At 47.1% G+C, this 16,064-nt stretch overlaps 1 protein-coding gene across 1 annotated transcript; it reads right to left on the reverse strand.

Moving 5' to 3' along the window:
- Positions 1 to 874: 874 nt before the first annotated feature.
- plaat1 (phospholipase A and acyltransferase 1) lies at positions 875 to 10,685 on the reverse strand. Its single transcript, XM_078410083.1, has 4 exons — positions 10,617 to 10,685; positions 9,182 to 9,320; positions 2,688 to 2,956; positions 875 to 998 (listed from the first exon to the last, which is right to left on the reverse strand). Exons 2-4 carry the CDS (start codon positions 9,318 to 9,320, stop codon positions 897 to 899), a joined length of 510 nt encoding a protein of 169 aa, XP_078266209.1. The 5' UTR covers positions 10,617 to 10,685; the 3' UTR covers positions 875 to 896.
- Between the last annotated feature and the right edge of the window lie 5,379 nt (positions 10,686 to 16,064).

Raw genomic sequence — 16,064 nt, forward strand, 5'->3', positions numbered from 1 at the left:
CCTGACACCCGCACTAATCAAGAATCTATCAGTCTCTGCATCAAAAATACCCATTGACTTGGCCTCCACAGCCTTCTGTGGCACAGAATTCCACACCCTCTGACTAAAGTAATTCCCCCTCTTCTCCTTCCTAAAGGTACATCCATTAATTCTGAGGCTGTGCCCTCTGGTCCTAGACTCTCCCACCAGTGGAAACATCCTCTCTACGTCCACTCTGTCCAGGCTTGGCCCTTTAATTGCACTTTTTCCGTTTTCTGTTTGTTTTTTTCCCGTGGGTTTGCATGAATTTCATCATCAAGAAGAGATTTCAGTGCTGAGGGGAAAAGAACTCTTGACGTTGAAAATATAACACGGTCGGTTATACTGATCACATCTGTGTTGGGAGAGAGTTACAGTAAGCCCTCGTTATAAAGGACCGTGGGGGGGGGGGTGTTGGGGAGGTGAGTGGTGTCCATTACTGACGATTGTCTGCGAGAACTAGGGTTGCCAACTGTCCCGTATTAGCCGGGACATCCTGTATTTTGGGCAAAATTAGTTTGTCCCGTGTGGGACTGCCCTTGTCGCATATTAATAGGGTTGCCTACTTCCTCACTCCCAAATAAGTTTAGACATACAGCGCGGAAACAGGCCCCTCATCCACTGGGTCCGCGCCGACCAGCGATCCCCGCACACTAACACTATCCTACACCCACTAGGGACAATTTTTACATTTACCAAGCTAATTAACCTACATATCTGTACGTCTTTGGGAGTGAGGAAGTTGGCAACCCTAACGAGAACCAAGAAACAAGGAACTGCAGAATAAAATATTTAAAACTGTATAGTAACAAAGGACATCAAACCGATGAATTTGTTGGTTTATTTTTTTTAATAAGTTTTCATCTACAACAAATGCTTCAATAATTTCTTTGCCGTGACCTGTTGTGGAACAGTCCAGCTAATGAGAAGGCGCTGGCAGCGGCTGTGACAAAGGAGATGGCGCTGATGGCTCGATTTGCCTGAGGAAACAAAAAGGAATTTGGCCCTGTGTGAGAACATGCTATCAGCGGCCTTGGGAAGCTGTTGATCAGATGACCTGTTGGGTCATAACATTGAGAAGCCACAAAGTGGTCATCTCTGGAATTCCACAGATGCTGGTTTACAACGGAGATAGACACAAAATGCTGGAGTCGCTCAGCGGGACAGGGCGCATCTCTGGAGGGAAGGAATGGGTGACGTTTCAGGTCGAGACCCTTCCACGTCACCCACTCCTTCCCTCCAAAGGTGCTGCCTGACCCGCTGAGTTAATCCAGCATTTCGTGTCTATCTCTGGAATTGCTTTACTTTTCAAGCAAGTGGGATAAAATACTTTTACAAATCTTACAATAGGTTTTAAAAATAAACAGGCCCTTCGGCCAACGTGACCAGGCCAACCAGCGATCCCAGCACACTAACACTACCCTACACACACTCGGGATAATTTACCATTAGACCAAGCCAATTAATCTACAAACCTGCACGTCTTTGTAGAGTGGGAGGAAACCGGAGCACCCGGAGAAAACCCACGCGGGTCACAGGGAGAACGCACAAACTCCGTGCAGACAGCACCTGTAGTCAGGATCGAACCCGGCATTGTAAGGCAACAACTCTACCGCTACGCCAACGTTCAACCCTTTGTATAACATGCTTTTTTAAGGATAATGATAATTGACTCAAAATCTAATAGATGACTTCATAGTAGCATTGGAGATAGATAGGGTGGTGAGAGGGTGGAGAAGAAGGCTTTTGGAATGCTGACCTTCATCAGTCAGGGAATTGAGTACGAAATGGATGTATAAGGAACTGCGGATACTGGAATTTTGAACAGCGCTAGAAGAACCCAGCAGGTCAAGTAGCATCTGTGGAAGGCAGAAGGGTCCTGACCCACAAGGTTGCCTGTCCATTCCTTCCACTGATGCTGGGTTTAAAGTGAGGAGCCCGAGGAGCAACTTTTTTACATTGAGGGTGGTGGGTGTATGGAGCGAGCTGCCAGAGGAGGTAGTTGAGGCATGTACAATAACAATATTTAAAAGACAGTCGCACCGGTACATGCAAAAAGCTGGAGTAACTCAGCGGGTCAGGCAGCATCTCTGGAGAAAAGGAATGGGTGACGTTTCGGGTCGAGACCCTTCTTCAGACAGCCTGAAGAAGGGTCTCGACCTGAAACGTCACCTATTCCTTTTTCTCCAGAGATGCTGCCTGACCCGCTGAGTTACTCCAGCACTTTGTGTCTATCTTCGATACCATCATCTGCAATGCCTTCCTACGTGGCTTATAGCTGGGAGTGACGGTCGGCCAAGTCACTATCGTGGTGTTGGCCAAGCCACTATTGTATCTGCCACTATTGTACCGTTGGCCACTGTCGTACCGCTAGCCAAGACACTATCGTATCTGTCACTATCATATCTGTCACTATTGTGTCGTTGGTCACTATCGTTTCGTTGCCCAAGACACTATCGTATCTGTCACTGTCGTATCTGCCACTATCGTATCTGTCACTATCGTATCTGTCACTATTGTATCGTTGGTCACTATCGATTCGTTGCCCAACACACTATCGTATCTGCCACTATCGTATCTGCCACTATTGTACCATTGACCAAGTCACTACTGTACTGCTGACCATCTTGTACCGCTGGCCATCTTGTTCTGCTGACCTGTCCACCTACCTGGTCAGAGACACCCTCACCGTAACGAAGCAAGGTGACAAAATGCTCACAGTTGTTCCCGAGCAAATCGTAAGACACTTCCTGTCCGATGAGGAATTCTGCTCGCCTGACGATTTCCTCGACAGTGAGGGGGATGTGGCTGTCATCGTACTTGTTGTTGATTTTGAACGGATCTTGTCCAACCACATCTTTCAGCAGCTGCATTTTTGCCATGGCCTTCCTGCTGAACACGGACTTGGCGCTACTGAACGAGGCAGGTGGTCCTTCCTCTGCCGACAGTGAGCGGGACAAACACGTCAGATGACAAGATGCAAGTACAGCCCCACCACCGATCTCCCGGCACCCTTGGCCCCAGAGCCTTCCCGGATAATCCGTGTTGCCGGACCAACAGAGGTCACGGCCTCCGAGAGGAGTCCGACGGTTCCGGAACGTTCCGCCTCGGCCGCCGAGGGGAGGGGCCGAGATACTGGCCGGCAAAGTCGGCCTGGGGAGTCGGCGGTGGGAACGGATCTGCCGGCTCGGGCCGGGCCGGAGTTCCAGAGCCCCGGCAGCAGGGGGCAGAGTCCACCCGCCGACCGGCCGCGGAAGTCCCGATGAGGTGGAGATCGGCCGCCTCACCCGGCCTGGGGGCCACATCGTCGGGGGGACTTCCAGGGGGGGTTTCAAGTGCGGCTTCGAAATTCTGTCCGGGTTAAAGGAGATGCCTGACCAGCAGTTGCCAGACAATCGGTGGTGGAACTGTATTAATTGTACATATGCAATATCACAGCCACAATTTACATGTCATTTTGCAGTAACAATGTAAATATTACATTGGATTAGAAGGTATTAGGTACAAAGAGAGGTTGGACAGACTTGGAATGTTTTTTCTGGAATGTCGGAGGTTGAGGGGAGACTTGATAGAAGTGTAGAAAATTATGAGCGGCATAGATAAGGTAGACAGTCAGAACCTTTTTTCCCCAGCGTGGAAATGTCAAAGACTAGAGGGCGTAGCTTTCAGGTGAGAGGGGCAAAGGTTAAAGGAGATGTGTGGGGCAGGTGTTTTACACAGAGGGGGGTGGGGGGGGCTGGAACTGGCTGCCAGGGGTGGTGGTGGAGGTAGATACGATAGTGGTGTTTAAGAGACTTTTGGATAGACACATGGGTATGCAGGGAATGGAGGGCAGATAAAATAAAACTTGGCATCATGTTTGTCATGGACATTGTGGGTGAAGGGGCTGTTCCTGTGCTGTACTGTTCTATCGAAGATAGGCAAAAAATGCTGGAATAACTCAGCATCATGGGACAGGCAGCATCTCTGGAGAGAAGGAATGGGTGACGTTTCGGGTCGAGGCACTTCTTCAGTCTGAAGGTAGTCTAATGAGGTGTTGCATTTTGGGACGTCTAACAAGGGCAGGACCTACACAGTGAATGGTAGGCCTCTGTGGAGTGTTGTAGAGCAGAGGGTTCTAGGAGTACAGGTGCATGGTTCCTTGAAGGTCGAGTCACAGGTAGATAAGGTGGTCAAAAAGGCTTTTTTGCACATTGGCCTTCATCAGTCAGAGTATTGAGTATAGAAATTGGGAGGTCATGTAGTAGTTGTATCAGACGTTGGTAAAACTGCATTTAGAGTATTGGGTTCAGTTCTGGGCACCATGTTATAGGAAAGATATTATCAAGCTTGAAAGGGTTCAGAGAAGATTTACGAGGATGTTGCCAAGACTAGAGGGTGTGAGCTATAGGGAGAGGTTGAGTAGGCTGGGTCTCTATTCCTTGAAGCGCAGGAGGATGAGTGGGGATCTTATTAAGGTGTACGAAGTCACGAGAGGAATAGATTGGGTAGATGCACAGAGTCTCTTGCCCAGAGTAGGGGAATAGAGGACCAGATGACATAGGTTCAAGGTGAAGGGGAAAAGATTTAATAGGAATCTGAGGAGTAACGTTTTCACACAAAGGGTGGTGGGTGTATGGAACGGGCTGACGGAGGAGGTAGGTGAGGCTGGGACTATCCCAACATTTAAGAAACAGTTAGACAGGTATATGGTTAGGACAGTTTTGGAGGGACATGGACCAAGCGCTGGCAGGTGGAACTAGTGTGACTGGGGCATGTTGGCCGGTGTGGGCAAGTTGGGCTAAAGGGCCTGTTTCCACGCTGTATCACTCTATGACTCTAAATACAGATGAGTGTGGTCAGATTCGAGGTGAATACATTGAGCGCCAATCTATCCAAGTCATCTAAACACAAAACGTTGGATGTTAACAAACATGCTAGATATTTGACATAATAAACAGAAAATGCTGGAAATGTTTAGCAGCTCAGTAGCACCATGAAGGGAAAAACATGATTATCATTTCAGGTCTCAGCAGAAATTTGGTTTTATTGTCTGCAGGAAAGATCTCCAGGACAATAGAGGAAGGTAATTTCTCTGGGTGACAGGCACAAAAAGCTGGAGTAACAACGGGACAGGCAGCATCTCTGGAGAGAAGAAATGGGTGACCTTCTTCAGACTGGTCAGGGATAAGTGAAACGAGAGATATAGACCATAATGTAGAGAGATAAAGAACAATGAATGACAGATATGCAAAAAAGTAACGATGATAAAGGAAACAGTCCATTGTTAGTTGTTTGTTAGGTGAAAACGAGCTCCCCTAACCAGTCTGAAGAAGGGTCTCGACCTGAAACGTCACCCATTCCTTCCCTCCAGAGATGCGCCCTGTCCCGCTGAGCGACTCCAGCTTTTTGTGTCTATCTTCGGTTTAAACCAGCATCTGCAGTTCCTTCCTACACATTCTCAGGGTGACAACGGCTTGATTCAGTGTAAGAAAATAACTGCAGATGCTGGTACAAGTTGAAAATAAACATAGCACAAAAAGTAAGGAAATTTGTGTTTGGTAGATTATTTCTTTGTTGTAACAATGCGTCTTGGCAATAAATCTTATACCGTTGGAAAGCCTGTTTATTTCCCTTTTAAATGGTGCCACATTTGTAAGGAACATGCATTTGTGGGATGAGCAGCAGAGCTGAGTATGTGGGTTGCGCCCATGAAAAATCTGCCAAATCTTCTCTGCCAATGCCAAACAGCTTATTCTGCCATTGACTCTTGTTCGGTGTTGTTTGGTGGATTGGATGATTGAAGTCTGAAGAAACAAGACATATTGGCAATTTAACAATTTATTCATTTAATAAACAGGAGCCTCAGTAGCGTGTGGAAGAACCATACACAGCCACAACAGCCTGGCACCTCCTCCTCATGCTGGTCACCAGCCTGGTCACACACTGTTGTGGGATGGCATCCCATTCTTCAACCAGCATTTGTCGCAAGTCAGCCAACGTGGTTGTGTTGGTCACTCTGGCACGAACAGCACGCCCAAGCTGATCCCACAAGTGTTCAATGGGGTTGAGGTCAGGACTGCTGGCAGGCCATTCCATCCTCTCCACTCCCAAATTCTGGAGGTAGTCTCTGAGAAACCCTGCTCTGTGGGGACGAGCATTGTCATCTTGGAGGATAGAGTTCGGTCCCAGACTGTGGAGATATGGGATTGCCACTGGTTGCAGAATCTCATCTCGATATCTCTCTGCATTGAGATTGCCTCCAATGATGACAAGCCTCGTTTTTCCAGTGAGGGAGATGCCGCCCCACACCATCACACTGCCTCCACCAAAAGATGTTACTCTATCGGTGCAGCAATCAGCATAGCGTTCTCCGCGTCTTCTCCACACTTTGACCCTATGATCCAACTGCCGTAGGCAGAATCTGGACTCATCGCTGAACATAACGTTCCTCCACATGTTCAGGTTCCAGTGCACGTGTTGCCGACACCAGCGCAAACGGGCCTGACGGTGAAGGGCAGTCATGGCAGGCCTCCTGGCAGCCCTATGAGACCGGAGATCGGCTGCGTGCAGTCTGTTCCGAATTGTCTGGGCAGAGAGCCGTCGGCCATATCGTCCTGCAAACCTTGACTGCAAATCTGTAGAAGACAGCCTACGGTTCCTAAGTGCTGACAGGGTGAGGAAACGGTCTTCTTCGGGTGTCGTCTTCTTGCGACGCCCACTTCGCGGCCTGTCTCTGACATCCCCCGTTATATGGAACTTGGCCTTCACTTTGGAGATGGTACTAGGGCTCACTCCAAATAATGCCGCAACTTGGTTTTGCGGAACACCAGCTTGAAGTTGCCCTATCGCACGGGCCCTATCCAGATCAGTCAAACGTGGCATGCCGATTCTTGGAGCAGACACCTACTGACCACTGTAGCAGGGCCCATGCTCACAGATGCTGCCAATCAGGTGCCAATCAGGCACCTGATTGTCAGCACCTGGTGGTACCAGAAGCTCAAAACAAGAGTCAATAGGAACAGCAGAATAAGCTGTTTGGCATTGGCAGAGAAGATTTGGCAAATATTTCGTGGGCGCAACCCATATACTCAGCTCTGCTGCTCATCCCACAAATGCATGTTCCTTACAAATGTGGCACCATTTAAAAGGGAAATAAACAGGCTTTCCAACGGTATAAGATTTATTGCCAAGAAGCATTGGTACAACAAAGAAATAATCTACCAAACACAAATTTCCTTACTTTTTGTGCTATGTTTATTTATTTCACAAAATGCTGGAGTAACTCAGCAGGTCAGGCAGCATCTCAGGAGAGAAGGAATGGGTGACGTTTCGGGTCAAGACCCTTCTTCGGGATGAAACCGCAGAAGGAGGTATTGGATTTAATTTCCACTCCCGCACTGATGGGAATTGAATTCACAATTCTGGACTCAGTTGAGATCGGTTCACTGATCAAGTAACTTAACCACTGTACTGATGAATGATCTTATAGTGCGTAAAGTCAAGTGGGGAATAGACCGGGTGAATGCACAGAGTCTTTTTCCCAGGGGGAGGGGAATGAAGAAGCAGAGGATATGGGTTTAAGGTGACAGGAGAAAAGGTTCAACATTTCCGTGAGGGGCAGCTTTTTCACATTGAGGATGTTGGGTATATGGAATGAGCTGCCAGAAGAGTTAGATGAGGCAGGTACAATAACAACTCTACTCCTATAACTAATGATCTTATGATCTTAGATGGGGGCATTTTGATTGGCAAGAACCAGTTCTGCCGAAGGGCCTGTTTCTGTGCTGTACAGGGGTGCCAACTATCTCACTCCCAAATAAGGGACAAGTTGACACTCGCCACCCTGCGCTCCACGTGACCTCACCCAGCCAGCGGTCAGGTGCTCCCGCTCCACCAATGGCGGCCACCAAGGCTAGGAGGCGGCTGCTAAGCAACCTCTGGTAGGCGGCGCCAGGGCCTCCGGACCTACACTATCCGGGCCTACAGAGACCGGACCTACACTATCCGGGCCTACACTATCCGGACCTACAGAGACCGGACCTACACTATCCGGGCCTACAGAGACCGGACCTACACTATCTGGGCCTACACTATCCGGGCCTACAGAGACCGGACCTACACTATCCGGGCCTACACTATCTGGACCTACAGAGACCGGACCTACACTATCCGGGCCTACACTATCCGGACCTACAGAGACCGGACCTACACTATCCGGGCCTACAGCGCCCCCCGGGCCTAATACAGAACAAGGGCGGTCCCATACGGGACAAACCAATTTAGCCCAAAATACGGGATGTCCCGGCTAACATCTACTGTGATGGATTTGTAGGACAGCATTTGTGATTGTTGGAATCTGTAATGGTAGCAACTCCTGTGTTTTCCATGGTGTTGCTCAGACAAGGATGTGACTAAAGATCAATGAGGATAGACATGGAATGTGAATGTAATGAGAGTACATGCATATGTATTGGGATTAAGAGAAGATCTTGTGAAATAGAAGTAACTAAATTAATTCTAAAACTTAAACTCAGAACGGGGACTGTCGTCTGTTGAAAGAATGGAGGGACAGGGCTTGTATACACTGGAATTTAGACATATGAGAGGGGGTCTTATTGAAACATATAAGATTATTAAGGGATAGGAGGGGTGGGAGCTGCTTTACGTCCTCATCGTCCACCCTGGGTAGTTCTATGGAACTGGCACAATTTGCAGCAAAGCGTCAACTACGGTACTCTGAAGCACCAATTGCCACTTTTGATTGTTGTAGTTGACATACGAAAGAAGAAGAAGGGGTTGGACACGCTAGAGGCAGGAAACATGTTCCCAATGTTGGGGGAGTCCAGAACCAGGGGCCACAGTTTAAGAATAAGGGGTAGGCCATTTAGAACGGAGATGAGGAAAAACTTTTCCACTCAGAGAGTTGTGAATCTGTGGAATTCTCTGCCTCAGAAGGCAGTGGAGGCCAATTCTCTGAATGCATTCAAGAGAAAGCTAGATAGAGCTCTTAAAGATAGCGGAGTCAAAGCATATGGGGAGAAGGCAGGAACGGGGTACTGATTGTGGATCAGCCATGATCATATTGAATGGCGGTGCTGGCTCGAAGGGCCAAATGACCTACTCCTGCACCTATTGTCTATTGGGATAAAGATTTGCCACCTGAAGCATTCCTTTCCCTTACCTAGTGGTGAGATGTTTATAACATAGCCGTCTCCCAGGTAGAGAGCCCAGTGTTGGTATGCTGGGCGGAATATTTCAATTAAGTCCCCAGGGTGGGGTTCCACTGTGTTGTCCACACTAAAGTGGTCATTAGAAGCCATCTGAAAGGGAAAATACCGATCAACGTGTTAATTACATTTGGTAAGGACTCAACATAATTGATCAAAACGTTCTCATTGAATATGCCAGCCGTTTCTGCCTCCGCTCCAAAGACGTGCGGTCTGGCAGGTTAATTGGCCCTCTGTAAAATTGCCCCTGGTGTGTAGGGAGCGGATGCAAAACCCGCACGTCTTTGGGATGTGGGAGAAAATCTGAGCACTCGGAGGAAACCCACGCGGTCACAGGCAGAACGTGCAAACTCCACACAAACAGCACCCAGAGTCAGGATCGAACTGGGGTCCCAGGCTCTGTGAGGCAGCAGCTCTACCTGCTACGCCACTTTATTCAAATATATAAATAAAGCTCAACATCCAAATCATCAACAGTATTAAATCAACTCATTGAGGAGGAGACTCGTGAATGATTAAAACAAATGATATCAACTCTTCCCAATATGGGAGACTTCATTCACTCTAAGTTCATAAGTTCTAGGGTAGACACAAAATGCTGGAGTAACTCAGCGGGACAGGCGGCATCTCTGGAGAGAATGAATGGGTGACGTTTCAGGGTAGAGACCCTTCTTCAGACTGCTCTAGGTTCTAGGAGCAGAATTAGGCCATTCGGCCCATCAAGTCCACTCCGCCATTCAATCATGGCTGATCTATCTCTCCCTCCTAACCCCATTCCCCTGCTTTCTCTCCATAACCTCTGACAGCTGTACTAATCAAGAATCTATCTATCTCTGCCTTAAAAATATACATTGACTCCACAGCCTTCTGTGGCAATGAATTCCACAGATTCACCACCTTCTGACTAAAGAAATTCCTCCTCATCCCCATCCTAAAGGAACGTCCTTTAATTCTGAGGCTGTGCCCTCTGGTCCTAGACTCTCCCACACGTGGAAATATCCTCTCCACATCCACTCTATCCAGGCCGCTCACTATTCTAAGTTTCAATGAGGTCCCCCCTCATTCTTCTAAACTCCAGCGAGTACAGGCCCAGTGCCGACAAACGCTCGTCATAGATTAACCCACTCATCCCTGCAATCATTCGGCCCATCAAGTCTACGCCGCCATTCAATCATGGCCGATCTATCTCTCCCTCCTGACCCCATTCCCCTGCCTTCTCCCCATCACCCCTGACACCCGTACTGGTCAAGAATCTGTCACTCTCTGCCATAAAAATAACCGTATAAGTTGTGCAACTCGCATGCACTAACTGGCCACAAATGCTGGCTGTTATTTCCTGGGTCTAACTGCGTGGGAGATTTGCCACTGGGCATTGTGAAGCTGACTTACTGTGGTGATCCTAACATTCCACACGGTTGTTCAGCGATGGTCTGGTTAAAGCCTGAGGTGACTGCACTGTGGTAACGGTGTTTGTGAGGTTTTAAAGCAGTTTGGAGCTGCTATGCAGATGTAGTCCGTGGCTGCCTGACTGGCTCGCTGTCTGTGGCGTGGCTTGGCCCACACAACATTATTATGGTAATTCTGCGTCAACATGAAGAGTCGTCATTTTCTGTGCTATTATTTTCTGGAATTCTATTCACGCACCATCACAACAAAAGCTCAGTCCGTGAGTTTCCTATTTCTGTCCATGAAATGCAAGTCAACCCTGTTCTAAAAAAGCAGAAATGTAGTCAAAGAACCCCAGATGCTGGTTTATACCAAAGATAGACACAAAGTGCTGAAGTGACTCAGTGGGTCAGTTAGCGTCTCTGGGGACTGCCTGACCCACTGAGTTACTCCAGCACTCTGTGAAACGTCACCTATCCATGTTCTCCACAGATGCTGCCTGACCCGCTGAGTTACTCCAGCACTCTGTGAAACGTCACCTATCCATGTTCTCCACAGATGCTGCCTGACCCGCTGAGTTACTCCAGCACTCTGTGAAACGTCACCAATCCATGTTCTCCAGAGATGCTGCCTGACCCGCTGAGTTACTCCAGCACTTTGTGTCTTCAATTCAGGTCAGATCTATCGTTAGAGTCTTTAAAAGAACTATTCTTGGCTTTCTTTTGTAAATCACGATGTATTACTGTTAAGAAGAGCATTGCTGTGCTCTGTTAAGTATATTGAGCACTGGTAATTAACGTATTAAGCACTTCAGTCTTTCAAGTTCCATGGAATTTATTTGGTATATTTTCATGTTTGGCACAGACGTTGTGGGCTGAAGGGCCTGTTCCTGTGCTGTACTGTTCCATGTTCTATGTTCATGCATTTAGGCGATAATAATGATTGATTCAAATGTCACTGCACTATAATCTCAATTACATTTTCGTGAAGGGTGCAGAGAAAATTCACGAGGATGTTGCCATGACTCAAGGGCCTGAACTATAGGGAGAGGTTGAGCAGGCTGGACTATATTCCATGGAGTGCAGTAGGATGAGGGGCAATCTGATAGAATAGAATATCTTGCCCTGAGTAGGTTGGGATGAAGGACCAGAGGACTTAGGTTTAAGGTGAGGGGGGGAAAGATTTAATAGGAACCTGAGGGGTAACCTTTTCACACAAAGGGTGGTGGGTGTATGGAACGGGTTGCCAGAGGAGGTAGTTGAGGCAGGTACTTGATACTTGGTACCTGGCAGGTAGATTGGATGTGGAGAGGATGTTTCCATTAGTGGGAGAGTCTAGGACTAGAGGTCGTAGTCTCGGAATTAAAGGACGTTCTTTTAGGAAGGAGATGAGGAGAAATCACGTGAAGATTAAAAATGAGGAACATTTGGATTATCATTGAGATAATATTCTAATCCGGATTCACAGGGTCATTTAAGAATCTCAGGAGATCTCTATCTCACTGATATTAAACAATATTAATTCTTTAGCCCGAAGGTGAAGAATGTGTGGATTTCTTTGCTGTGGAGGCCAAGTCAATGGACATATTTAAGTCAGAGATAGATAGATTCTTGATTGGTACGGGTGTCAGGTGTTATGGGGAGAAGGCAGGAGAATGGGGTTAGGAGGGAGAGGTAGATCAGCCATGATTGAATGGCGGAGTAGACTCGATGTGCCGAATGGCCTAATTCTGCTCCTAACACTTATGAATATTGCCAGCAATTTGGAAATCGAGACATTCTTTGGTGTAATCGACGATTGTACATTGCTTTCACAGCTGAACAAAGACATTTATGTGCTGTATACAACATAATCACTTCCCTTTCAGCAGTAACTATTGTCCAGGAGGGAGAAGCATTTCGCTTTTGTGTAAATGCTGAGAGGTACCTCGTGGTTTCTGGAATGTGCAGTGGTCAGTTAGAACATGTTCATGAATCTACAAAAGTGTCATCAGTAGTTAGGGACAACAATGACCCTGCGTATGATCACCCATACCCTCGCCACGTTAGCATCACGCTGAGGTCCTCCAGCACTTTGTGTTTTGCTCAGGATTCCAGCACCTGCACTTCCTTGTGTTTCCATGGTCAGAATATTTATCATTCCTCAGATAGGTAGAAGTATAGAAAGATTGCTAATCACATTAGGATTGCATTTTACACTCAGTTTCAGCCCATGCCTCGTGTCATAAACTTAAAGGAACAGCTTCTTCCCCTCTGTTATCAGGCTTCTGAACGGCCCTTCCATAAGCTAGGGTACTGTCCGATTCACCTCTACCCCATTGCGGACATTGGACTTTGTCTGTGGAACTGATGATGTTCAAGTCAACAGGTAGAACAAAGGGGAAGATACAGAATGCAGAATACAGTTCTCAGCATTGTAGCGCATCAGTTCCACAGACAAAGTCCAATGTCCGCAATGAGGTAGAGGTGAATCGGACAGTACCCTAGCTTATATGGCCTGAGCTATAGGAAGATATTGGCCAGGCTAGGACTTTATTTCTTGGAGTGCAGGAGGCTGAGGGGTGATCTTATAGAGGTGTATAAAATCATGAGGGGAATAGATAGGGAGTCTTTTACCAAGGGTAGGGGAATCAAAAACAAGAGGACATAGGTTAAGATGTGAAGAACAAAATATAAAACAGGATTGAGGGGCTACGTTCTCACTCAGAGGGTGTTGGGGGTATGGAACGAGCTGCCAGAGGTAGTTGAGGCAGGTACTACAACCACATTTAAAAGACACTTGGAGAGGTACATGGATAGGAAAGGTTTAGAGGGATATGGACCAAACACAGGGAGATGGGACTAGCGTAGGTGGGGCATCTTGGTCGGTATGGAAGGGTTGGGCCGAAGGGCCTGTTTCCATGCCGTAAAACTCTATGATCTCATGGAAGGACCGTTCAGAAGGGCTGATAACAGAGGGGAAGAAGCTGTCCCTGAGTCTGGTGGTGCGCACTTTCAAGCTTCTGCACCTTCTGCCGGACGGGAGCGGGGAGAAGGAGGAACGACCGTGGTGGGACAAGTCTGTAATTATGTTGGCAACGTGAGGTGTGGAGGGAGTCAATGGTGCGGAGTCTGGTCTGTGTGATGGACTGGGCTACATCTACAATTTGGCTATGTCTTGCCGTCTTGGGCAGAGCTGATCCCAAACCAAGCTGTGATGGACCTCAACAATACACTTTCTATGGTGTATCTAAAATGGTGCTGGAATTTATAGCTGTGACTACTCCTCTTTCACAGACCTTCTAAATAAAAGAAAAACCCTGGTCAGATGAGACACACAGCACTGCGCCCAGCGTTTAAATGTAATTGATGATGTATTTTCCATTTGAGCCCAAATCAATTATAGATGAGGTGATACAGTGAGCAGATGGTTCTCCGATCACGGACTGCATTTACAAAGATAGTAGGAAGGAGTCAGCTTATTTTGTGGATTTACATTATTATCTCTGTATTTTAAATACACTAGAATGCTGGAAATTCTACGATTGGCCTGAGGTTATAAAATGTTACTGAATGATGTTTCTTTTTCGGTTTCGGTTTATTATTGTCATGTGTACCAAGGTACAGTGAAAAGACACAAAGTGCTGGAGTAACCCAGCGGGTCAGGCAGCATCTGTGCAGAACGTGGATAGGTGACGTTTCACAGAGTGCTGGAGTAACTCAGCGGGTCAGGCAGCATCTCTGGAGAACATGGATAGGTGACGTTTCACAGAGTGTTGGAGTAACTCAGCGGGTCAGGCAGCATCTGTGGTGAACATGGATAGGTGACATTTCAGAGTGCTGGAGTAACTCAGCGGGTCAGGCAGCATCTGTGGAGAACATGGATAGGTGACATTTCAGAGTGCTGGAGTAACTCAGCGGGTCAGGTAGCATCTGTGGAGAACATGGATAGGTGACGTTTCTAATCTGGACCTTTTTTCAGACTGATGTAGTAAGGGGGGAGAAAGCTGGAAAAAGAGGTGAGAACGGGACAAAGCCTGGCGAGTGATTGTTGGATACAGGTGAGGGGGGGGTTTGCACCAAGGCCAGAGATGAAATGTGAAGTCAGAGGGAGGAATGTAGATGGTTTAGATATATTATTGTCACGTGTACTGAAGTGCAGTGAAATGCTTTGTTTTGCAAGTGATTCAAACAGATCTGATATACCATGCCAAGATACAAACAGGTCTAAAGATCAGATATCTTCTTCTTTTTCTTAGGCCCTTGGCTCCAATAGGCCATTGACAAATGTCCTCCACCACACTCGGTTGTTGGCGGTTTTTTCGAGATCTCCCCAGTTGAGCCCACTCCCAGATATTTCTGCCTGGACCCCTCTTCTCCAGCTGTTCCTGGGGCCACCTCTTTTCCCTTTTCCATTTCAGGGCTTGCCGGGTGATGTTTGTTGCAAGTTTTCTGAGGGTGTGTCCAATCCAACTCCATTTTCTTTTTCGAATTTGTCGCTCTCTCATCTTCCTTTCCGGAGTAGATAATGGACTGCCCACTGGCCAATTTGATCTCCCCTGACTGTGTCCATCTTATTTCTGCCAAGCCCAGGACTGAGAGATTGTAGCGCACCATTTTGTTAGCAGCCTTGCCAGCCTGGAACATGGTTCGGATGTTCCATGTCCCCACAAGGATGGATTTCTTTGGCATCAGAAGGTGTGTCAGCTTCCCAGCGCCCTTGCGGGTTTGGCTGGGAAGCGTCATGCTCCCCATCGTTGGGGCACCTTCTTCAACGAAGTGTGCAATTTGGTTTTCATTCGTTAATGTTTCTGTAACTCACTTTTTTCCATGGTTGGGTTGTTAACCCCACGCCCAACCCCCAACCTGGAAGACCAGGGACTGCTTCGTCTGCCTCCTCACCCATGACCTGTCCGGTTTGGTTGAACCTGCCAGGGATATAAAACCCCATCCGGCATAGCTCACAGGATCACTGGAGTACACAAGCCTCTCCACCACGTCAAGGTTGCAGTCCAGGAGAAGATCAGATATATTATACATAAATACGAAAAGTTCAAAAGATCTGATATACCATACATAAGCACAAACAGATCGAAAGATCAGATATATTATATATAAATACAAACAGATTGAAAGATTAGATATATTGTACATAACTACAAACATATAAAAAGATCAGACATATTATACATAAATATAAACAAATCAGATAATACTGTACAGGTTTGTAGGTTAATTGGCTGGGTAAATGTAAAAATTGTCCCTAGTGGGTGTAGGATAGTGTTAATGTACGGGGATCGCTGGGCGGCACGGACTTGGAGGGCCGAAAAGGCCTGTTTCCGGCTGTATATATATGATATGATGATAAATGCAATCAAGTACAATATGTACACCAATGGGGAAGATAGAGTGCAGAATATAGTTCTTAACAAGTGAAACAGATTAAAACAGTTGAAGCATCTGAGAATATATG

Source organism: Rhinoraja longicauda, chromosome 13 (genome assembly GCF_053455715.1).
Source record: "Rhinoraja longicauda isolate Sanriku21f chromosome 13, sRhiLon1.1, whole genome shotgun sequence".
NCBI lineage: Eukaryota > Metazoa > Chordata > Chondrichthyes > Rajiformes > Arhynchobatidae > Rhinoraja > Rhinoraja longicauda.